General features: G+C 48.7%; 1 protein-coding gene across 1 annotated transcript in view; it reads left to right on the top strand.

Moving 5' to 3' along the window:
• PPP4R4 (protein phosphatase 4 regulatory subunit 4) overlaps positions 1 to 24,252 on the top strand; it is an 88,030-nt gene that overhangs the window by 27,108 nt on the left and 36,670 nt on the right. The window contains exons 6-13 of the mRNA XM_040333564.1: positions 847 to 968; positions 6,290 to 6,412; positions 7,437 to 7,600; positions 10,071 to 10,190; positions 11,906 to 11,983; positions 13,622 to 13,705; positions 20,050 to 20,232; positions 21,188 to 21,293. Coding sequence (XP_040189498.1) covers positions 847 to 968; positions 6,290 to 6,412; positions 7,437 to 7,600; positions 10,071 to 10,190; positions 11,906 to 11,983; positions 13,622 to 13,705; positions 20,050 to 20,232; positions 21,188 to 21,293 — 980 coding nt within the window. The remainder of the gene's footprint in view (positions 1 to 846; positions 969 to 6,289; positions 6,413 to 7,436; positions 7,601 to 10,070; positions 10,191 to 11,905; positions 11,984 to 13,621; positions 13,706 to 20,049; positions 20,233 to 21,187; positions 21,294 to 24,252) is intronic.

The raw sequence follows: 24,252 nt of genomic DNA, 5'->3' as shown, positions 1-24,252 counted from the left end.
GCACAGGGATGGTGGGAACCCCTCATAATGGGGCACAGCGGGTGTACAGACCCGGGAACTCAGCACAGGGATGGTGGGAACCCCTCATAATGGGGCACAGCGGGTGTACAGACCCGGGAACTCAGCACAGGGATGGTGGGAACCCCTCATAATGGGCACAGCGGGTGTACAGACCCGGGAACTCAGCACAGGGATGGTGGGAACCCCTCATAATGGGCACAGGGATGGTGGGAACCCCTCATAACAGAGGCACTGAGCTCTGGGAAGGCAGCTCATATGTTGGCCCCTCTCAGACTATGTGGCCCCTGAAGACCGTTCTCATGGCTCGACATGAAGAATTTTTGTCTTCTGATTTAATTGCAGCGTGTGAAGCTTCTTTTCCCTGATTCAGGAGCTTGTTAGAGAAGTGGAGTGACCACACACAGGAACACAGATGCAAATCTCTGCATGTGTACCTGGAAGATTTGGGAACATTGTACAATTTTTGTTTTTTCTGCATCTGTTGTAAATGGTGCTTACAGAGAATACTTCTGGGTATGGGGTCATGTGACCTTTTCCCAGGATGGAGTGTATAGGCTTTGAGCAGCCAATAGCTCTAGTTGCTGGGGGAGGGGATGTCATTAACCCTGTGTAGACATATATAGGTAGATTCAGTAAGAGTTAGGTCGGCGTATCTACCTGAATCTACCTAATAGAACTTACACAAGTAGCATACTCAGGGCTCCCCCAGGTGGACAGGCAGGGTAAGTGTCAGTGGGTGGAGTTTGTGACGGGTGCTCTTTATGAGGGGATGTGTCTTCTGCATCCTATGAGGGGAAATTCATGTGAAATTATTCTTTGTTGCAGGACAGAATTAACAAAATCGGCCATCCTCCCCGAACTCGTGGAACTGGCGCGGGATGAGGGGGGCAGCGTCCGATTGGCAGCCTTCGAGACTCTGGTCAACCTGCTGGTTATGTTTGACCATGGTAGGTGAAGACCGAGCGCCTTCAGTCCAGTCTAGTGCGGTGAGAATGCGAATTACCATGAGAACTAGGAGCGCACTGCTGTGTGCAATGATTTCTGAAGATCTCAGCGATCCGGAATCACCGGCTTCATTCACAATCGTGCGATCTTCTCCTGACTGCAGACTTTGTTTACAAACCTCTCCTGACTGCAGACTTTGTTTACAAACATCTCCTGACTGCAGACTTTGTTTACAAACATCTCCTGACTGCAGACTTTGTTTACAAACATCTCCTGACTGCAGACTTTGTTTACAAACATCTCCTGACTGCAGACTTTGTTTACAAACCTCTCCTGACTGCAGACTTTGTTTACAAACCTCTCCTGACTGCAGACTTTGTTTACAAACCTCTCCTGACTGCAGACTTTGTTTACAAACATCTCCTGACTGCAGACTTTGTTTACAAACCTCTCCTGACTGCAGACTTTGTTTACAAACATCTCCTGACTGCAGACTTTGTTTACAAACATCTCCTGACTGCAGACTTTGTTTACAAACATCTCCTGACTGCAGACTTTGTTTACAAACATCTCCTGACTGCAGACTTTGTTTACAAACATCTCCTGACTGCAGACTTTGTTTACAAACATCTCCTGACTGCAGACTTTGTTTACAAACATCTCCTGACTGCAGACTTTGTTTACAAACATCTCCTGACTGCAGACTTTGTTTACAAACATCTCCTGACTGCAGACTTTGTTTACAAACATCTCCTGACTGCAGACTTTGTTTACAAACCTCTCCTGACTGCAGACTTTGTTTACAAACATCTCCTGACTGCAGACTTTGTTTACAAACCTCTCCTGACTGCAGACTTTGTTTACAAACATCTCCTGACTGCAGACTTTGTTTACAAACATCTCCTGACTGCAGACTTTGTTTACAAACATCTCCTGACTGCAGACTTTGTTTACAAAGCTCTCCTGACTGCAGACTTTGTTTACAAAGCTCTCCTGACTGCAGACTTTGTTTACAAACATCTCCTGACTGCAGACTTTGTTTACAAACATCTCCTGACTGCAGACTTTGTTTACAAACATCTCCTGACTGCAGACTTTGTTTACAAACATCTCCTGACTGCAGACTTTGTTTACAAACATCTCCTGACTGCAGACTTTGTTTACAAACATCTCCTGACTGCAGACTTTGTTTACAAACATCTCCTGACTGCAGACTTTGTTTACAAACATCTCCTGACTGCAGACTTTGTTTACAAAGCTCTCCTGACTGCAGACTTTGTTTACAAAGCTCTCCTGACTGCAGACTTTGTTTACAAAGCTCTCCTGACTGCAGACTTTGTTTACAAACATCTCCTGACTGCAGACTTTGTTTACAAACATCTCCTGACTGCAGACTTTGTTTACAAACATCTCCTGACTGCAGACTTTGTTTACAAAGCTCTCCTGACTGCAGACTTTGTTTACAAACATCTCCTGACTGCAGACTTTGTTTACAAACATCTCCTGACTGCAGACTTTGTTTACAAACATCTCCTGACTGCAGACTTTGTTTACAAACATCTCCTGACTGCAGACTTTGTTTACAAACATCTCCTGACTGCAGACTTTGTTTACAAACATCTCCTGACTGCAGACTTTGTTTACAAACATCTCCTGACTGCAGACTTTGTTTACAAACATCTCCTGACTGCAGACTTTGTTTACAAACCTTTCCTGACTGCAGACTTGGGGGTAGATTCACATAGACTTACGACGGGCGTATCAGTAGATACGCCGTCGTAAGTCTGAATCCCCGCTGTCGCAACTTTAAGTGTATGCTCAAACTGAGATACGCTTAAATGTTGCTAAGATACGACCGGCGTAAGTCTCCTACGCCGTCGGATCTTAACTGCATATTTACGCTGGCCGCTAGGGGCGTGTTCGCTGATTTACGCCTAGAATATGTAAATCCGCTAGATACGCCGATTCACGAACGTACGCCCGGCCGACGCAGTACAGTTACGCCGTTTACGTAAGGGGTTTTCAGGCGTAAAGTTATTCCACCAAATACATGGCGCAGCCAATGTTAAGTATGGCCGTCGTTCCCGCGTCGAAATTTGAAAATTTTACGTCGTTTGCGTAAGTCGTCCATGAATGGGGCTGGACATAATTTACGTTCACGTCGAAAGCATGAAGATTTGCCGACGTCATTTGGAGCATGCGCACTGGGATAGGTCCACAGACGGTGCATGCGCCGTTCGTTAGAAACGTCAAATACGTGGGGTCACTAGTATTTTACATAGAACACGCCCCCAACCAGCCTATTTTGAATTAGGCGGGCTTACGCCGGCCCAGTTACACTACGCCGCCGTAAGTTTCAGCGCAAGTTCTTTGTGAATACAGGACATGCTGCTCTAACTTACGGCGGCGTAGTGTATCTGAGATACGCTACGCCCGCCTGATTCTACCTGAATCTAGCCCTTTGTTTACAAACATCTCCTGACTGCAGGTGGCGCTGTGCCCCCATTCCCCCTGTGTAAGGAGTAATACCATGTATAGAAAAACCAAAAAAGCTCAAATGTTTCATTCAAAACTATAAATTGATAAACAAAAATTGCATGGACTGCCTAGAAGTAAAGACAAAACTTTTTTTCTTTTTAGATTTGGATGGAGAAGAGAGGCATATGATATATCATTTGAGGGCAAACTGGCTGCAATTGATGGGCACAGTGGCTGCAATTGATGGGCACAGTGGCTGCAATTGATGTTTTCAGTTTGTTTGTGCCCCCCCCCCCAAAAAAAAAATTATAATTGAGCGCCAGTCGGCACTGGTTATAACCCTCCCTTAATCCAGCCAAAAAAGGAAAAAAAAAACGTTTTGCCTACAGTCCTCCTTTAAGGATTTGCAACACTTTAAGAAAAAAACAAGAGACATTAATTTCTGTTATTTTGTAACACTTTATCAGATTGATCATGACTTATGCCGCGTACACACGATCGGATGGACCGTTTTTATCAGACGAACCGATCGTGTGTGGGCCCCATTGTTTTTTTATCCATCGGGGGAAAAGACTAGGAACTTGTTTTAAAATTATCTGATGGTTAAAAAAACGATAGAAAAAAACGATCGTCTGTGGGCACGTCCATCGGTTAAAAATCCACGCATGCTCAGAATCAAGTCGACGCATGCTCGGAAGCATTGAACTTCATTTTTCTCAGCATGTTGTTGTGTTTTACGTCACCGCGGTTTTTTAACTGATGGTGTGTGGGCGCGACTGATCATCGGTCAGCTTCATCGGATATCTGATAAAAAAATCCATCGGTCCGTTTTCATCGGATTAACCGATCGTGTGTACGCACGGCATTAGACTCTTATTGTAGATGTTAGGAGATTTATGTCGGCCTTCAGTTGTTTTTTTTTTATTCAGCAAGTATTATAGTCTGAAAAAAACTAAAAACGAACCAAGTGAACCTTTTATTATATACAGAACTGTCATTATATACAGAACTGTCACTATATACAGAACTGTCACTATATACAGAACTGTCACTATATACAGAACTGTCACTGTATACAGAACTGTCACTGTATACAGAACTGTCACTATATACAGAACTGTCATTATATACAGAACTGTCACTGTATACAGAACTGTCACTATATACAGAACTGTCATTATATACAGAACTGTCACTGTATACAGAACTGTCATTGTATACAGAACTGTCACTGTATACAGAACTGTCACTATATACAGAACTGTCACTGTATACAGAACTGTCATTATATACAGAACTGTCACTATATACAGAACTGTCGCTATATACAGAACTGTCACTATATACAGAACTGTCACTATATACAGAACTGTCACTATATACAGAACTGTCATTATATACAGAACTGTCACTGTATACAGAACTGTCACTATATACAGAACTGTCACTATATACAGAACTGTCATTATATACAGAACTGTCACTATATACAGAACTGTCATTATATACAGAACTGTCACTATATACAGAACTGTCACTATATACAGAACTGTCACTATATACAGAACTGTCACTATATACAGAACTGTCATTATATACAGAACTGTCACTATATACAGAACTGTCATTATATACAGAACTGTCACTATATACAGAACTGTCACTATATACAGAACTGTCATTATATACAGAACTGTCACTGTATACAGAACTGTCATTGTATACAGAACTGTCACTGTATACAGAACTGTCACTATATACAGAACTGTCACTGTATACAGAACTGTCATTATATACAGAACTGTCACTATATACAGAACTGTCGCTATATACAGAACTGTCACTATATACAGAACTGTCACTATATACAGAACTGTCACTATATACAGAACTGTCATTATATACAGAACTGTCACTGTATACAGAACTGTCACTATATACAGAACTGTCACTATATACAGAACTGTCATTATATACAGAACTGTCACTATATACAGAACTGTCACTATATACAGAACTGTCACTATATACAGAACTGTCACTATATACAGAACTGTCATTATATACAGAACTGTCACTATATACAGAACTGTCACTATATACAGAACTGTCACTATATACAGAACTGTCACTATATACAGAACTGTCACTATATACAGAACTGTCACTATATACAGAACTGTCACTGTATACAGAACTGTCACTGTATACAGAACTGTCACTATATACAGAACTGTCACTATATACAGAACTGTCACTGTATACAGAACTGTCACTATATACAGAACTGTCACTGTATACAGAACTGTCATTATATACAGAACTGTCACTATATACAGAACTGTCATTATATACAGAACTGTCACTATATACAGAACTGTCACTATATACAGAACTGTCACTATATACAGAACTGTCACTATATACAGAACTGTCACTATATACAGAACTGTCACTGTATACAGAACTGTCACTATATACAGAACTGTCACTATATACAGAACTGTCATTATATACAGAACTGTCACTATATACAGAACTGTCACTATATACAGAACTGTCACTATATACAGAACTGTCATTATATACAGAACTGTCACTATATACAGAACTGTCACTATATACAGAACTGTCACTATATACAGAACTGTCACTATATACAGAACTGTCACTATATACAGAACTGTCACTATATACAGAACTGTCACTATATACAGAACTGTCACTATATACAGAACTGTCATTATATCATCAGTAAAGAATAGAATCGTTCTTCTGTCTCTTCATTCTTGTTATTTGTGTAGTACGGGACCCCGATAATCCTGTGCCTGTTGTGTCCCCCCAGATGACCGCAGTCAGATTGTCCTCCCGCTGGTCAAGTCATTCTGCGAGAAATCTCTCAAGGCCGATGAATCCGTCCTCACCTCACTGTCATTACACTTAGGGAAGCTCTGCCATGGCCTGCAAGGTGAGTCCATCCTGAAGTTCTCTGGTCCCGTCCAGCAGGGAGTCGGATCTCATGGAAGGAGAGCACTGGAAGTAAAGCCCCTCCCCCCCCCACATTGATCTATTGCCCTGCTGACATTTTCTTGTATCTGTTTTCTAGTGTCTTCTTTTTTTGGCCATTAGGGGGCCACCAATGATGTGACTTCTTTCTTTCCTTATTTCTTTCTTTTCCTTTTTTTTTTTTCTTTCTTTATTTTTTTCTTTCTGTCTTTCCCTTTTGTTTCTCTTTCTCTTCCTTTTTTTTCTTTCTTTCTTTCTTTTTTCTTTTTTTTTTTTTTTCTTTTTTTCCTTTTTTTCTCTCTCTTTCTCCCTCTCTCTCTCTCTTTCTCTCTGTCTCTGTCTCTCTCTCTCTCTCTCTCTCTCTCTCTCTCTCTCTCTCTCTCTCTCTCTCTCTCTCTCTCTCTCTCTCTCTCTCTCTCTGTGTCTCTGTCTCTCTCTCTCTCTCTCTCTCTCTCTCTCTCTCTCTCTCCCTCCCTCTCTCTCTCTCTCTCTCTCTCTCTCTCTCTCTCTCTCTCTCTCTCTCTCTCTCTCTCTCTCGACGGATGGTCGGCGATTAGAGGTCTTACATTAGGAGGCTGATGCTGCTCGCTTGCCAAGCGAAGAGCCGGGGCCGTTGCTTCTCTAAGACGACCCTGGCCAATCGGGTCTCAGGACCCGCTTCCTGATTGGCTGGGAGGAGAAGCAGAAAAACAAGCGGCTGAGCCCGCCCCTTTTAAGCCAAATAGAGCCCTGCATGTAGATAAGGGGCCGGGCGCATGGATTTGGGGGCAGCGCCCATTCGCACCTAATGTAAAGGCCGCTACTGTCCTGATATCTCTTATTTTTTAGATGCCATCTGTCTCTCTGTTTGTCTCTCTGTCTGTCTCTCTGTTTGTCTCTCTGTCTGTCTCTCTGTTTGTCTGTCTGGTTGTCTATCTATCCATCCATCCATCCATCCATCCATCCAGAGTTGATCTACAGCCATTTTCCTGTTTTGCCTTGGCCAGGTCTCTTCACCCAGGAGCAGCAGATCTGGTTCCTGGAGTTCTATAGGACGCTGTGCCGGTTGGGTCTGCACCAGGAGAACGGCCATAACGATAACCAGATCCAGAACATAGAGCTAGAGAAGAAATATTCTATGGTCAGGAAAAACTGTGCCTACAACTTTCCAGTGAGTCTGAGATTCCTGATAATAAATCCCCTTGTACATGAAATGGGATCAACGGGTTTATGTTCTGCCCCCGAGCAAACAAATGTTCTGCCCCCGAGCAACAAATGTACTGACCCCGAGCATTAAATGTTCTGACCCCGAGCAACAAATGTTCTGCCCCCGAGCAACAAATGTACTGACCCCGAGCATTAAATGTTCTGACCCCGAGCAACAAATGTTCTGCCCCCGAGCAACAAATGTTCTGCCCCCGAGCAAACAAATGTTCTGCCCCCGAGCAACAAATGTTCTGCCCCCGAGCAAACAAATGTTCTGCCCCCGAGCAACAAATGTTCTGCCCCCGAGCAAACAAATGTTCTGCCCCCGAGCAACAAATGTTCTGCCCCCGAGCAACAAATGCAGTGGCGGCCCGTCCATAGGGACGCACGGGCGCCGCCCCCCCCTCCCACAGTCACAAAAAAAAAAAAAACGGGTTGCCAGCGCTGCCTGGTCTATTCAGATAACCGGATGCGGGACGCCGGTTATCCGAATAGCGGCAGCTGGTTGGCTGAGGGGAACTGCCTATCAAAGCCAGCGGCTCTGATAGGCTTTTCTCCGGCTCTCAGCTGTCTATACTCTGAGCGCAGGCAATCTGCGCTCATTGTATAAGACAAACGGCCGTTTCAGCCAATCAGGTTCCTGGATTCTGGTTATCAGGAACCTGATTGGCTGAAGCTTCACCACAGCGGCAGAAGACATCGAGGGAGCACATGGAATCCTCAGGTAAGTGCTTTTTACAGGGAAAGGGGCACAGTGACATCATGGGGCACAGTGGTGACAAAGGGCACAGAGGTGACAATTGGCACAGTGGCATCATGGGGCACAGTGGTGAGTGACAATGGGCACAGTGGCATCATGGGGCACAGTGGTGACAATTGGCACAGTGGCAACAGTTGAGGGGCACAGTGGCTGCATTTGATAGCATGACACAGTGGTGACAATTGATGGCACAGTGACTGCGTTTGATGGCATGGCACAGTGGTGACAATTGATGGCACAGTGGTTGCGTTTGATGGCATGGCACAGTGGTGACAATTGATGGCACAGTGACTGCGTTTGATGGCATGGCACAGTGGTGACAATTGATGGCACAGTGGTTGCGTTTGATGGCATGGCACAGTGGTGACAATTGATGGCACAGTGGTTGCGTTTGATGGCATGGCACAGTGGTGACAATTGATGGCACAGTGGTTGCGTTTGATGGCATGGCACAGTGGTGACAATTGATGGCACAGTGACTGCGTTTGATGGCATGGCACAGTGGTGACAATTGATGGCACAGTGGTTGCGTTTGATGGCATGGCACAGTGGTGACAATTGATGGCACAGTGGTTGCGTTTGATGGCATGGCACAGTGGTGACAATTGATGGCACAGTGGCTGCATTTGATGGGCACAGTGAGGCTGCAATTTTTTTTTTTTTTTCGTTTGCGCCCCCCCAAAAATTTTGAGCACCAGCCGCCACTGGTACTGACCCCGAGCAACAAATGTACTGACCCCGGGCAACAAATGTACTGACCCCGAGCAACAAATGTACTGACCCCGGGCGACAAATGTACTGACCCTGGGCAACAAATGCGTTGTCTATAATGGGCGGATCGCGTTGTTGGGCGGATGGCGTTGTCTATAATGGGCGGATCGCGTTGTCTATAGTGGGCGGATCGCGTTGTCTATAGTGGGCGGATCGCGTTGTCTATAATGGGCGGATCGCGTTGTCTATAATGGGCGGATCGCATTGTCTATAATGGGCGGATCGCGTTGTCTATAGTGGGCGGATCGCGTTGTCGATAGTGGGCGGATCGCACAGACAGAATTCTCACCGCTCCAGGTGAGCCTCGTGATGATCAGGGGTTGTTGAACCACCAGGGTGCTGGCAATGCGGTAATAGCAAAAAAACAAAAGAACAAAAGCTGGACAGCCGCACTCCAAAATTTTCTTTAAAAGAGATGTCTTTATTTTCAACTGTGCATACAGTCACTGCAAGCCCACAAAAATCAGTATGGCCAACGTTTCGCACTGGCGTCAGTGCTTAGTCATAGTGGGCGGATCGCGTTGTCTATAATAGGCGGATCGCGTTGTCTATAGTGGGCGGATCGCGTTGTCTATAGTGGGCGGATCGCGTTGTCTATAATAGGCGGATCGCGTTGTCTATAGTGGGCGGATCGCGTTGTCTATAGTGGGCGGATCGCGTTGTCTATAGTGGGCGGATCGCGTTGTCTATAGTGGGCGGATCGCGTTGTCTATAGTGGGCGGATCGCGTTGTCTATAGTGGGCGGATCGCGTTGTCTATAGTGGGCGGATCGCGTTGTCTATAGTGGGCGGATCGCGTTGTCTATAATGGGCGGATCGCGTTGTTGGGCGGATCGCGTTGTTGGGCGGATCGCGTTGTGCCGATGATGAGAAGGTTCCCGTCTGACGCATTTCTCCTCTTTCAGGCCATGGTCGTGTTCGTTGGAGTGAAGAACTTCCACATAGAACTTTATGCCACCTTCTTCTGTCTGTGTCACGACCCGGACCTGCCCATCAGACACACCATGGCTCTCGGCTTCTGTGAAGTGAGTATGAAATAGGGGGATCACCGGAGCATAGGGGGATCACCGGAGCATAGGGGGATCACCGAAACATAGGGGGATAACGGGAGCATAGGGGGATCACCGGAGCATAGGGGGATAACTGGAGCATAGGGGGATCACCGAAACATAGGGGGATAACGGGAGCATAGGGGGATAACTGGAGCATAGGGGGATCACCGAAACATAGGGGGATAACGGGAGCATAGGGGGATAACTGGAGCATAGGGGGATAACTGGAGCATAGGGGGATCACCGGAGCATAGGGGGATCACCGGAGCATAGGGGGATAACTGGAGCATAGGGGGATCACCGGAGCATAGGGGGATCACCGGAGCATAGGGGGATAACTGGAGCATAGGGGGATCACCGGAGCATAGGGGGATCACGGGAGCATAGGGGGATCACGGGAGCATAGGCTGGTAACCGGAGCATAGGGGGATAACGGGAGCATAGGGGGATAACGGGAGCATAGGGGGATACCGGGAGCACAGGGGGATCACGAGAGCATAGGCTGATCACGGGAGCATAGGCTGGTAACCGGAGCATAGGGGGATCACTGGAGCATAGGGGGATCACCAGGGCATAGGCAGATCACCGGAGCATAGGGGGATCACCGGAGCATAGGGGGATCACCGGAGCATAGGGGGATCACGGGAGCACAGGGGGATCACGGGAGCACAGGGGGATCACTGGAGCACAGGGGGATCACTGGAGCACAGGGGGATCACTGGAGCACAGGGGGATCACGGGAGCACAGGGGGATCACGGGAGCACAGGGGGATCACGGGAGCACAGGGGGATCACGGGAGCATAGGGGGATAACGGGAGCACAGGGGGATAACGGGAGCATAGGGGGATAACGGGAGCACAGGGGGATCACAGGAGCATAGGCTGATCACGGGAGCATAGGCTGGTAACCGGAGCATAGGGGGATAACGGGAGCATAGGGGGATAACGGGAGCATAGGGGGATACCGGGAGCACAGGGGGATAACGGGAGCATAGGGGGATACCGGGAGCACAGGGGGATCACGAGAGCATAGGCTGATCACGGGAGCATAGGCTGGTAACCGGAGCATAGGGGGATCACTGGAGCATAGGGGGATCACTGGAGCATAGGGGGATCACCGGAGCATAGGGGGATCACCGGAGCATAGGGGGATCACCGGAGCATAGGCGGATCACCGGAGCATAGGGGGATCACCGGAGCATAGGGGGATCACCGGAGCATAGGGGGATCACCGGAGCACAGGGGGAGCACCGGAGCACAGGGGGAGCATAGGGGGATCACGGGAGCATAGGGGGATCACGGGAGCATAGCGGGATAACGGGAGCATAGGGGGATCACCGGAGCATAGGGGGATCACCAGGGCATAGGGAGATCACCGGAGCATAGGGGGATCACCGGAGCATAGGGGGATCACCGGAGCATAGGGGGATCACCGAAACATAGGGGGATCACCGGAGCATAGGGGGATCACCGGAGCATAGGGGGATCACCGGAGAATAGGGGGATCACCAGGGCATAGGGGGATCACCGGAGAATAGGGGGATCACCGGAACATGATAGGAGCAAATGCTTAAAGTTGCCAGTAGGATTCCTTTTGCGAGCCGGTGATCACAAAACATGATTGGGTGCGACAGACGCGGTCCCATCGGCGCTCCGGTTCATGTAAATCTCTTTTTCTTGTTTTCTAGGTCTGTAAGCTCTTGGGATCCAACGTGTATTTAATACACAAAGAACTCGTCGCTTTACTTCAGGACGACTCCCTGGAGGTGAGAGGACCCGCGGGAAGGTTATGGGCGGGGATTTGCCGCGTCGGAGCCGATAGGATAAAATTATTACTTCCCAACTTAACCGATCACCGCCAGAATGTGCGAGTCCTCTATGGGCCAATGTAACTGCTATAGGGCCCAGGGTGGGAAGGGGGCCCAACCAGTGGCGTATCTAGGGTATGGCAGCCATGGAAAGTGCCATGGGCGCCATAAGAAGGGGGCGCTGTTGAGTGGCTGGGCAGCAAGGCACTTACCAGGGTCTGAGGGCAGGATCTCCTTTTCAGCACCTTTTTTAATGGACAATGGCAGCGGCGCTATCCCTGCTGCGTTCAGCCACAGCCCTGTTCTCCCATTTCACCTGGTCGGATTGGCAATGCACGAAGGGGGCGGCACATACGTTTTTCCCTCTCCTCTGTAAAAAGGCCTTAAGTGATGAAGATTTCATCACTTCCAGTATTGGTTCTGCATTCACCTGGCCTTGGAGGGCAGAGGAGGAATCAGGGGTCTAATAAACCCCAGTTTCTCCATAAAGAGGACCTGTCACTACCCAAGGTATCACAAGGGATGATAAATATCACTAGTTTTGTTAGCTGTTTTTTTTTGGTTAAAGGGGAGTTCCGGCCACAATTTCACTTTCTAAATATAAATACCCCTGTAATACACAAGCTTAATGTATTCTAGTTAAGTTAGTCTGTAAACTAAGGTGCGTTTTGTTAGGTTGTTACAGCATTTAGACACTTTATAATCTAGAAATAGTCAGTGGCCATCTTAAGTGTGGGCATCATGAAGCCAGACTGTATGACTTCCTGGATTTCATCTTTGCATATCTCACAATGTAATAGGTTTCAGTCAGGTTTGCAAGGACTACTGGGAAACATGATGCCTATCCCAGAAACCCTTGCAAATAGCCATGTGACTTAATAGCCTAGGCTAATAAGGAGGAGGAAGTAATGAAGGACTACAAAATAAAGGTATTTACAAGCAACAAATTAAATAAAAATTGTCCATTCTGAACACTATGAGATAAGAGCATGCAGCACAGACAAACATAAAAAAATGGGTGGAACTCCACTTTAAGGTTATCTGAAAGATGGGTTTTAAATGTTTCGACAGGGGCGCAGTTTCAGTGCTCGCCATAGGCGCCATTTTCACTAGATACGCCTCTGGGCCCAACTACAGAGGTCATTGAGTGAACTGATAGGAAATCATGTGAAGAGAACACAGATCCAGTATGGTATCAATAACCCCGATCTGGACGGCCAGTAGGATTCGCCTGATTCATAGGGAGGTGCCCATCCTCCAAATAATACCTTACAGTGATTTATATACAATAATTTTTAGCCGTGTAAAAAGAAGTGAAATATGATGTAGTATTTTATTCATCCAGCGGGTGGAGCTGTAGGCTCTATTTCTCATGTTTCCCAGTTTCTCACTTTCTCCTGTTTACAGCATTCAATAGCTTAAGCTAAAATTTACAAACACGAGTGAATGAGTGACGGACAGGAAGTGAGGTGAAATCTCGGGGGGGGTCACGGTTAGCAATAAAAAGTGGACAAAGTATTGACTCTTCCTAAGTCGATCGAAAGCTGAAAAAAGATTTGGGCTGAAGTTTGGCGCTAACAATGGCCTCTTTTTCAGGTTCTGGACGGGTTAATAGATCAACTTCCGGAAACTCTGGAACTCATGACAAGCGGAGGCGACAACTCAGGGCTGGATAACAAGGTCAGCGCCGACGCCAAGATGGCTGAATGTCTACGGGTTCCTCGGGGGGGGGGGGGGGGGGGACTGGGCGGGGTTTTCAACTGCTTCCCGCCCGGATGGGAACCCCATTGTTCTGGGACCTCCTCCCCAGAACGCGCTGCGGCGCGATCCGTCCCACCGGCCAATGGCAGATCACTGTACCAGCCCACTGCCAGTACCATGTGATATCTGTGACCAATAGACATGGGCCATTCTTTTTGCTCTGAATTAGTTTATTTTTTTTTAATGAATTTTAACAAATTTGTTAATTTTGAAAGAATATTCGTAAATCTGAGATAATAATTATTATATTCTAGGTATTGGAATTTGTTATGAATGGAAGTAATGAATAATAATAAATAACAATAATAATAATAACTTTTTATTATTCATTTGTTTCATTATTTCCCATAATTCCGTCACCAACATCCAAATTCTAAAGGAAATTCCAATACCTGTCATTTAAGAGTTAAATATTAGTTCTTCTTTCAAATGTTTGTATTTTCTTTCATATCTTTGAATTTATGAATTGTGATAACAAATGACCCGAAAAAAAGAATGAAACAAAAACTAACACATTTTTCATCATCATGGAGAGGCAACCAATGTGGTGCTTCGCAGATCGGGGGTCCCTGGTCTGAACCAATGTGGTGCTTCGCAGATCGGGGGTCCCTGGTCTGAACCAATGTGGTGCTTCGCAGATCGGGGGTCCCTGGTCTGAACCAATGTGGTGCTTCGCAGATCGGGGGTCCCTGGTCTGAACCAATGTGGTGATTCGCAGATCGGGGGTGTGACGGTATTAGTATGATATCCCCGTCAAAGTCTTCCCTTCTTCCCATAAAGATAATCACCCAATATTCCACAAGGGGGAATATTCCTGGAGTCGCCCCAATAAGCCACACATGAGACAAGCTTACTGCTAGAACAACACAGACTTTAATGGTTTTTCTTCTCAGCTTTTTATACAGTCCAAGACATTGAAGCAACAATGAAATCTCCACCCCCCCTAATCACACACTAAGGCTAATTACTAAAACATTCTAGACAGGTCGGCACCGACCGACAATTATCATGTCTAATCACTGCACATTCCTTAAACAGCATAACAACAAACCACCTTCACACACTGAGTTTCCTAGGCAGACGTTTCGTCTGCATCCAGTTTGACACCTATTAACACCTTTGAGCATCACTAGGTTGTAGACAGTGTTATCACACAATTAAAGGCCTTTCAAAAGCTAGCCTTATTTAACATATGAACAGTCTTTACAGAGAGAGATGAATCACACATGAAAACACCTGTTACCTGTAACCCACAGCATTAAATTAGCAGGGAGAATTAAACTGAAGCATATATAGGCCATTGCATCACAATGGCCCCCCTTTTTCTCCCTGCTCCGGCAAACCCGGTTGGACCTTCCCTGGTCCAGTAGGGTTGACGGGTTCAGAGCTTTCAGTCCGAGGTTAACTCCGTTTGGCATAACTGACCTCCCTTGGCAACTGCTCCCGACTTAGGTATGCCACCGGGTCGTCAGATCACACGCCGGTCAGTCCCCAAGTCTTTGTGTGATCTGCAGAGACACCAGAAGTCAGTGTGAAGACAGCGAATGGGTCTGTGCGCCGCCGTCTAGGTGTCCCGCTATGGGAGGGGCAGGTTATGGCTCTGAAGTGACAATCACAGGAGATTCATAAAAAGAAAAAGTTATATTTGTTGAAATGCTGTAGCACCGGTGCTCAGAGTCCGGGGGGGGGGGGATCAGTGCCCCATAGGGTCAGCCACCCTCTGCTCCCTCCGCAGCTGCCGGTTCTCCTCTTTGAGCTTCTCCAGCTCCATCTCCAGTTCATGGAGCCTGGGGGGGTCAGCCTGCTGTGACCTCAGGCGGTTGTTCTCCTCCATGCGGCTTATGCACTCCTCCAGCTCCATGTACTCACGGATCAGCTCCGGCTTGCTCATGTCCTGCAGGCTCTCCACGTGGTACTTCATCATCAGGAACTGGGTGGTGGTGTAAGGGGCCACCGGTGGGCCCTTGGCGAACATCTCGGCCCGCATCTGGGGTGCCCGCTGCGACTCCCTCTCCTCCAGTCGCTTCCTCTCCTCCCAGGTCAGCTTGTTATACGGCTTCCAGGACCTCTTCTTCTTGGGGGGTAGCCGGCGGTGCCTCTTTCTGCCCAGCTCCCTCCAGGGCCCCTCCGGCTCATGGCTGTCGCCCATGACCAGCTGACAATGGTGTTCCCTGTTGTCCGTAATAACAGATTGTACCATGAGGGCTTCGTAAGGGGTGCCCAATGGTTCTTCCTGACCCAGCTCCTGGGAATCCCAAGCCGAGTCTACACAATGGGCTGCTGCTGGTGGGCGGTACCCAGGTTGAGACCAATTTGACCTGGTGTTGTCATTCATGGGGCAATTCTGCTTGAAGTGACCCAACTTTTTTGCACCGGAAGCAGCGTTGTTTGTTGTCCTCCTGGCGTGGATAGCGAGGGCTAGATGTCACCGGTCTGTTAGGAGGTTGGTATCTAGCGGCTGGTGGGTGTGAGGGCGCCGTTGGTCGTGGAGGTTGTACCTGTGGTGTGACCTGGTTCGTCTTGCGAGTTTCCGCATATTCATCCGCCAACTTCGCGGCCTCGGGTATAGTCATGGGCCTGCGATCTCTCACCCAATCTTTTACATCCGTCTGGATGTGATTGTAAAATTGCTCCAGGAGCATTAGTTGCAAAATGTCCTCTGCGGTGGTGGCCTGGCTGCTGTTAACCCAGTTAGAGGCTGACAGGGACAGCTGGCATGCCCATTCCGCATAAGAGTCTTTCGTGGTTTTGCGTGAGTCCCGGAACTTCTGTCGGTGGGACTCTGGGGTTACTGCATAACGAGCCAGGAGCGCTTCTTTAACCCGGGCGTAGCTATGGATATCCTGATCTGGCACGGTCCGGAAAGCATCAGAAGCTTTGCCTGACAGTTTGCCTGACAATATTGCAACCCACTCTCCTCTAGCTATTCGGTGCAGGTTACATTGTCGCTCAAAATCCGCCAGGTAGTTATCAATTTCACAGTCCTTTTCATCAAAAGCTTTAAAAGCGCTAAACGGAATCTTCCTTGTGTCTGCTGTGCTGTACTCACTGTTCGTAGAAGGTGCGGCTGCTTGTTGGACTGCTGCCAGTTTTAACTGTAGTTCTGCGTCTCTTATTTGTTTATCCTCCTGTAGCTCTGCGTCTCTTATTTGTTTATCCTCCTGTAGTTCTGCGTCTCTTATTTGTTTATCCTCCTGTAGTTCTGCGTCTCTTATTTGTTTATCCTCCTGTAGTTCTGCGTCTCTTATTTGTTTATCCTTCTGTAGTTCTGCGTCTCTTATTTGTTTATCCTCCTGTAGCTCTGCGTCTCTTATTTGTTTATCCTCCTGTAGTTCTGCGTCTCTTATTTGTTTATCCTCCTGTAGTTCTGCGTCTCTTATTTGTTTATCCTTCTGTAGTTCTGCGTCTCTTATTTGTTTATCCTCCTGTAGTTCTGCGTCTCTTATTTGTTTATCCTTCTGTAGTTCTGCGTCTCTTATTTGTTTAGCCTCCTTTAGCTCTGCGTCTCTTATTTGTTTATCCTCCTGTAGTTCTGCGTCTCTTATTTGTTTATCCTCCTGTAGTTCTGCGTCTCTTATTTGTTTAGCCTTCTGTAGCTCTGCGTCTCTTATTTGTTTAGCCTTCTGTAGTTCTGCGTCTCTTATTTCTTTATCCTCCTGTAGTTCTGCGTCTCTTATTTGTTTATCCTCCTGTAGTTCTGCGTCTCTTATTTGTTTAGCCTCCTGTAGTTCTGCGTCTCTTATTTGTTTAGCCTTCTGTAGCTCTGCGTCTCTTATTTGTTTATCCTTCTGTAGTTCTGCGTCTCTTATTTGTTTATCCTTCTGTAGCTCTGCGTCTCTTATTTGTTTATCCTCCTGTAGTTCTGCGTCTCTTATTTGTTTATCCTCCTGTAGCTCTGCGTCTCTTATTTGTTTATCCTTCTGTAGTTCTGCGTCTCTTATTTGTTTATCCTCCTGTAGTTCTGCGTCTCTTATTTGTTTATCCTCCTGTAGTTCTGCGTCTCTTATTTGTTTATCCTTCTGTAGTTCTGCGTCTCTTATTTGTTTATCCTCCTGTAGCTCTGCGTCTCTTATTTGTTTATCCTCCTGTAGTTCTGCGTCTCTTATTTGTTTATCCTCCTGTAGCTCTGCGTCTCTTATTTGTTTATCCTTCTGTAGTTCTGCGTCTCTTATTTGTTTATCCTTCTGTAGTTCTGCGTCTCTTATTTGTTTATCCTCCTGTAGTTCTGCGTCTCTTATTTGTTTATCCTTCTGTAGTTCTGCGTCTCTTATTTGTTTATCCTTCTGTAGTTCTGCGTCTCTTATTTGTTTATCCTCCTGTAGTTCTGCGTCTCTTATTTGTTTATCCTCCTGTAGTTCTGCGTCTCTTATTTGTTTATCCTTCTGTAGTTCTGCGTCTCTTATTTGTTTATCCTCCTGTAGTTCTGCGTCTCTTATTTGTTTAGCCTCCTGTAGTTCTGCGTCTCTTATTTGTTTAGCCTTCTGTAGCTCTGCGTCTCTTATTTGTTTATCCTTCTGTAGTTCTGCGTCTCTTATTTGTTTAGCCTCCTTTAGCTCTGCGTCTCTTATTTGTTTATCCTCCTGTAGTTCTGCGTCTCTTATTTGTTTATCCTCCTGTAGTTCTGCGTCTCTTATTTGTTTAGCCTCCTGTAGTTCTGCGTTTCTTATTTGTTTAGGCTCCTGTAGTTCTGCGTCTCTTATTTGTTTAGCCTCCTCCGCTAACAGGTCCATCACTTTCAGCACCACATCCGCCGTTGGGTTCGGACCGAACCATGCTAGCTTCTCTCTCATTAGCTTGTTGGCTGGCGATTCCTCTTCCTGAATCACTGGTGTCTCCATCTCTTGTACTGCTGGCGTTGCTGCAATCCCGTCCTCCTGGTCTAGCTCCATTAATTCTGCTATGATGACCCGCTTGGTTTTGTTGCTAGCAATCCTTCCACAAACTTCCAGTAGTTCTTCCAGTGTCTGCTTGGAATCCGGGTGTAAAGGAGAGTAGAAGGGAAAATCCCGCTGCTGCCAACCAGTTGTGACGGTATTACAATGATATCCCCGTCAAAGTCTTCCCTTCTTCCCATAAAGAAAATCACCCCAATATTCCACGAGGAGGGATATTCCTGGGATCACCCCAATAAGCCACACATGAGACAAGCTTACTGCTGGAACAACACAGACTTTAATGGTTTTTCTTCTCAGCTTTTTATACAGTCCAAGACATTAAAGCAACAATGAGATCTCCACCCCCCCTAATCACACACTAAGGCTAATTACTAAAACATTCTAGACAGGTCGGCACCGACCGATAATTATCATGTCTAATCACTGCACATTCCTTAAACAGCATAACAACAAACCACCTTCACACCCTGAGTTTCCTAGGCAGACGTTTCGTCTGCATCCAGTTTGACACCTATTAACACCTTTGAGCATCAATAGGCTGTAGACAGTGTTATCACACAATTAAAGGCCTTTCAAAAGCTAGCCTTATTTAACATATGAACAGTCTTTACAGAGAGATGAATCACACATGAAAACACCTGTAACCTCTAACCCACAGCATTAAATTAGCAGGGAGAATTAAACTGAGACATATAGGCAATTGCATCACAGGGGGTCCCTGGTCTGAACCTTGGTTGAGACACGTAACTGCATGGAGTTTGCATGTCCTCCTTGGGTTTCCTCCAGGTGCTCCTTCCATAGAACAAAGATATGCTGGCAGGTTAATTGGCTCTGGTATCATGTGTCCCAGAACAAGCATGCAGCAAGTGAAGCCAATGATAACTCTATAGTTGTAACTGTTTCTGAAGGTCAAACCGTTCTTGAAATGTAGCAATTCCTTGTGATCTTCTGATGTGGCCCCTGGAGATCCCCCTATGCCTCATATCTGATGTGGCCCCTGGAGATCCCCCTGTGTCTCATATCTGATGTGGCCCTCGGAGATCCCCGTGTGCCTCATATCTGATGTGGCCCCCGGAGATCGCCCTGTGCCTCATATCTGATGTGGCCCCCGGAGAGCGCCCTGTGCCTCATATCTGATGTGGCCCCCGGAGAGCGCCCTGTGCCTCATATGTGATGTGGCCCCCGGAGATCGCCCTGTGCCTCATATGTGATGTGGCCCCCAGGTTTTGCCCTGTGCCTCATATCTGATACTTGGAGCTCCTGAATGAAAGCACTGCCAGTCCCCGAGCTCAGGAGCCTGTAGTGTAGCCCCCTCTAGTGGCAGAATATGATATCTACATGAGATTTGATGCCGTTTTTGCCTTGCAGCTGATGATTGTACCTGACCTGGTCCCGGCACTCACCTCGGCAGAACAGCGAGTCGCCAACTCCCTGAAATGGCGCAGCCATGAGAAGCTCCTGCAGAAGTTCTCCTGCCTTCCGCACATCATTTCCAGCGATCAGATCTATTATCGGTTCCTTCACAGAATGTTCTCCATCATCTTATCCAACGTAAGAAGGACCTTCTCTATACACCTCTGATATCACTGGTCACTCCCCCGAGTCTACATACCATCCCTGTGCCCCATTATGAGGGGTTCCCACCATCCCTGTGCCCCATTATGAAGGGTTCCCACCATCCCTGTGCTGAGTTCCTGGCTCTGTACACCCGCTGTGCCCATTATGAGGGGTTCCCACCATCCCTGTGCTGAGTTCCCGGGTCTGTACACCCGCTGTGCCCATTATGAGGGGTTCCCACCATCCCTGTGCTGAGTTCCCGGGTCTGTACACCCGCTGTGCCCATTATGAGGACTTCCCACCATCCCTGTGCTGAGTTCCCGGGTCTGTACACCCGCTGTGCCCCATTATGAGGGGTTCCCACCATCCCTGTGCTGAGTTCCCGGGTCTGTACTCCCGCTGTGCCCATTATGAGGGGTTCCCACCATCCCTGTGCTGAGTTCCCGGGTCTGTACCCCTGCTGTGCCCATTATGAGGGGTTCTCACCATCCCTGTGCTGAGTTCCCGGGTCTGTACACCCCGCTGTGCCCATTATGAGGGGTTCCCACCATCCCTGTGCTGAGTTCCCGGGTCTGTACACCCGCTGTGCCCATTATGAGGGGTTCCCACCATCCCTGTGCTGAGTTAATGATGAGAAAGGAGAAGAATGCATGCCGTCAGTCTCCAGGGGCCCCGCTCCGGGTCTTGAATGGGTTTTTAACTCTATGAATGTTCTGGACTGCATGTGAAGGATGTAGAAGATTTATACAGAGGTGTTTTCCTCCAATTAACACCTCAATAATAATGTCTTTTTTTTTATTATTATATTTTTATACATATAAATGAAATTTAAATGTGATGCATTCTTGTATCCGGCCAGCAGGTGGCGCTCTAGACTCGTTTTCACATGTTTTACATTGATAAATATCATAGTGGACAAGTGATGATAAAAATATATCTGTGTTTGCAGAACGTGTTACCGGTGCAGAAAGCGGCAAGCCGGACGCTGTGCATCTTCCTGCGCTATAACCGGAAACAGGAGCAGAGGCACGAGATCATCCAGAAGATGGTGGAACGTACGTGAAAAATGCGACAAGTTCGCAATCCTTTCTGGAGAGCCAGGGGGAGCAGCTACAGGGGGAGCAGCTACAGGGGGCGCAGCTACAGGGGGAGCAGCTACAGGGGGAGCAGCTACAGGGGGGGAAGCTACAGGGAGCACAGCTACAGGGGGAGCAGCTACAGGGGGCGCAGCTACAGGGAGCACAGCTACAGGGGGAGCAGCTTCAGGGGGAGCAGCTTCAGGGGGCGCAGCTACAGGGGGGGCAGCTTCAGGGGGCGCAGCTACAGGGGGTGCAGCTCCAAACTGGGCAGAGGATGGAGGGTGGAGACCCCAGGAATTCTCCACCCATTTATTCACCATATATGGAATAATGGGGTCCTGGTGGGACCATGGTGCACCTTCCAAACACCTACTGAGAGGGGAAGTGCGGCTGCTTTTCTTGGTCATTTCAAAGGTTTGCTGTCAACTCAACAGAACCGTTCAATGGAGAAGATTCACAGCCAACCTTCGCACTGCCCAAGAAAAGCAGCCGCACTTCCCCTCTCAGTAAGTGTTTGGAAGGTGCACCATGGTCCCACCAGGACCCCATTATTCCATATATGGTGAATAAATGGGTGGAGAATTCCTGGGGTCTCCACCCTCCATCCTCTGCCCGGGTGGAGTTGTACCTTCCACACCCCTGTAGCTCCCCCCCCCCCTGAAGCTGCACCCCCTGTAGTTGCACCCCCTGAAGCTGCGCCCCCTGTAGCTGCGCCCCCTGTAGCTTCCCCCCCCTGTAGCTTCCCCCCCCTGTAGCTGCACCCCCTGTAGTTGCGCCCCCTGTAGTTGCGCCCCCTGTAGTTGCACCCCCTGTAGCTGCGCCCCCTGTAGTTGCGCCCCCTGTAGTTGCGCCCCCTGTAGCTGCGCCCCCTGTAGTTGCGCCCCCTGTAGTTGCGCCCCCTGTAGCTGCGCCCCCTGTAGCTGCGCCCCCTGTAGCTGCGCCCCCTGTAGTTACACCCCCTGTAGCTGCGCCCCCTGTAGTTGCGCCCCCTGTAGCTTCCCCCCCTGTAGTTGCACCCCCTGTAGCTGCGCCCCCCTGTAGCTTCCCCCCCCCTGAAGCTGCACCCCCTGAAGCTGCACCCCCTGTAGTTGCACCCCCTGTAGTTGCCCCCCTGTAGCTTCCCCCCCCCTGTAGCTGCACTCCCTGTAGTTGCCCCCCTGTAGCTCCCCCCCCCCTGTAGCTGCACCACCTGTAGCTGCACCCCCTGAACAAGCTCGCAGGACACATTCAGTTGAGTAAATTCACAGCAAACCTTTGCATTGACCAGTGGGTGACTGGTGGGTTCTTCTTTTGGGGGGACGGCAAACAAACCCCCCCCCCTAGTTGCATGGTGGAAATGAAACGGAACCCCCCCCCCTTCCCCGCAGGTGGTCCGGCACTTACCCGCTCATATGGCGGGGCTATGGTCTCCTCTACTGGAGTGCGGGTAGTGGCCGTAGCGGCTCCTGTGTCCTCTCCTCCAGCTTCCTCCACCATTTGTCTCCTTCCAAAGCACTGGGCACCCAATGGGATCACCTGACGCTTTGGCCAATAGGGAAGCAGTCTCCCAGACAGATGGGGGAGTGAGTGTTGTGAATTGAACCCCCCGATAAATGTCTGGTAGGAGGAAATGGAGTTCTACTTTAAGTGTTTATAAACCTCAGACATGAAATCTGAACAAAGCACATCCCTCTGTAGTGTGACTTGTCTCATTCCAGAGCACTGAGTGTCATTTCTGTCTGCTGCTTCCTTCCTCAGCTGTCTGCATGAGACTCCTCCCCCTGCCCCTCCTCATTCCTCTGTCTGCATGAGTCTTCTCCCCCTGCCCCTCCTCCTTCCTCTGCTATCTGCATGAGACTCCTCCCCCTGCCCCTCCTCTCTCCTCCCCCTGCCCCTCCTCTCTCCTCCCCCTGCCTCTCCCCCTGCCTCTCCCCTTCCTCTGCTATCTGCATGAGTCTCCTGCCTCTCCTCTTTCCTCTCTCCTCCCACTGCCCCTCCTCCTTCCTCTGCTATCTGCATGAGTCTCCTGCCTCTCCTCCTTCCTCTCTCCTCCCCCTGCCCCTCCTCCTTCCTCTGCTATCTGCATGAGTCTCCTGCCCCTGCCCCTCCTCTCTCCTCCCCCTGCCCCTCCTCTCTCCTCCCCCTGCCTCTCCCCCTTCCTCTGCTATCTGCATGAGTCTCCTGCCTCTCCTCCTTCCTCTCTCCTCCCCCTGCCCCTCCTCCTTCCTCTGCTATCTGCATGAGTCTCCTGCCCCTCCTCCTCCCTCTCTCCTACCCCTTCCCTCCTCTCTCCTCCCCCTGCCCCTCCTCCTTCCTCTGCTATCTGCATGAGACCCCTCCTCTCTCCTCTATCTGCATGAGTCTCCTCCCCCTGCCCCTCCTCTCTCCTCCCCCTGCCCCTTCCTCTGCTATCTGCATGAAACTCCTCCCCCTGCCCCTCCTCATTCCTCTATCTGCATGAGTCTCCTCCCCCTGCCCCTCCTCTCTCTTCTATCTGCATGAGTCTCCCCCCCCCCGCCCCTCCTCATTCCTCTTTCTGCATGAGTCTCCTCCCCCTGCCCCTCCTCCTTCTTCTGCTATCTGCATGAGACTCCTCCCCCTGCCCCTCCTCTTTCCTCTATCTGTATGAGTTTCCTCTCTCTCCTCCCCCTGCCCCTCCTCTCTCCTCCCCCTGCCCCTCCCCCTTTCTCTGCTATCTGCATGAGTCTCCTGCCCCTCCTCCTCCCTCTCTCCTACCCCTTCCCTCCTCTCTCCTCCCCCTGCCCCTCCTCCTTCCTCTGCTATCTGCATGAGTCTCCTCCCCCTGCCCCTCCTCTCTCCTCCCCCTGCCCCTTCCTCTGCTATCTGCATGAGTCTCCTGCCCCTCCTCCTCCCTCTCTCCTCCACCTTCCCTCCTCTCTCCTCCCCCCTGCCCCTCCTTCTTCTGCTATCTGCACGAGACTCCTCCCCCTGCCCC

The sequence above is a fragment of the Rana temporaria genome, chromosome 13 (genome assembly GCF_905171775.1).
Source record: "Rana temporaria chromosome 13, aRanTem1.1, whole genome shotgun sequence".
Lineage (NCBI taxonomy): Eukaryota > Metazoa > Chordata > Amphibia > Anura > Ranidae > Rana > Rana temporaria.
This window is presented reverse-complemented; position numbering and strand designations above follow the sequence as displayed.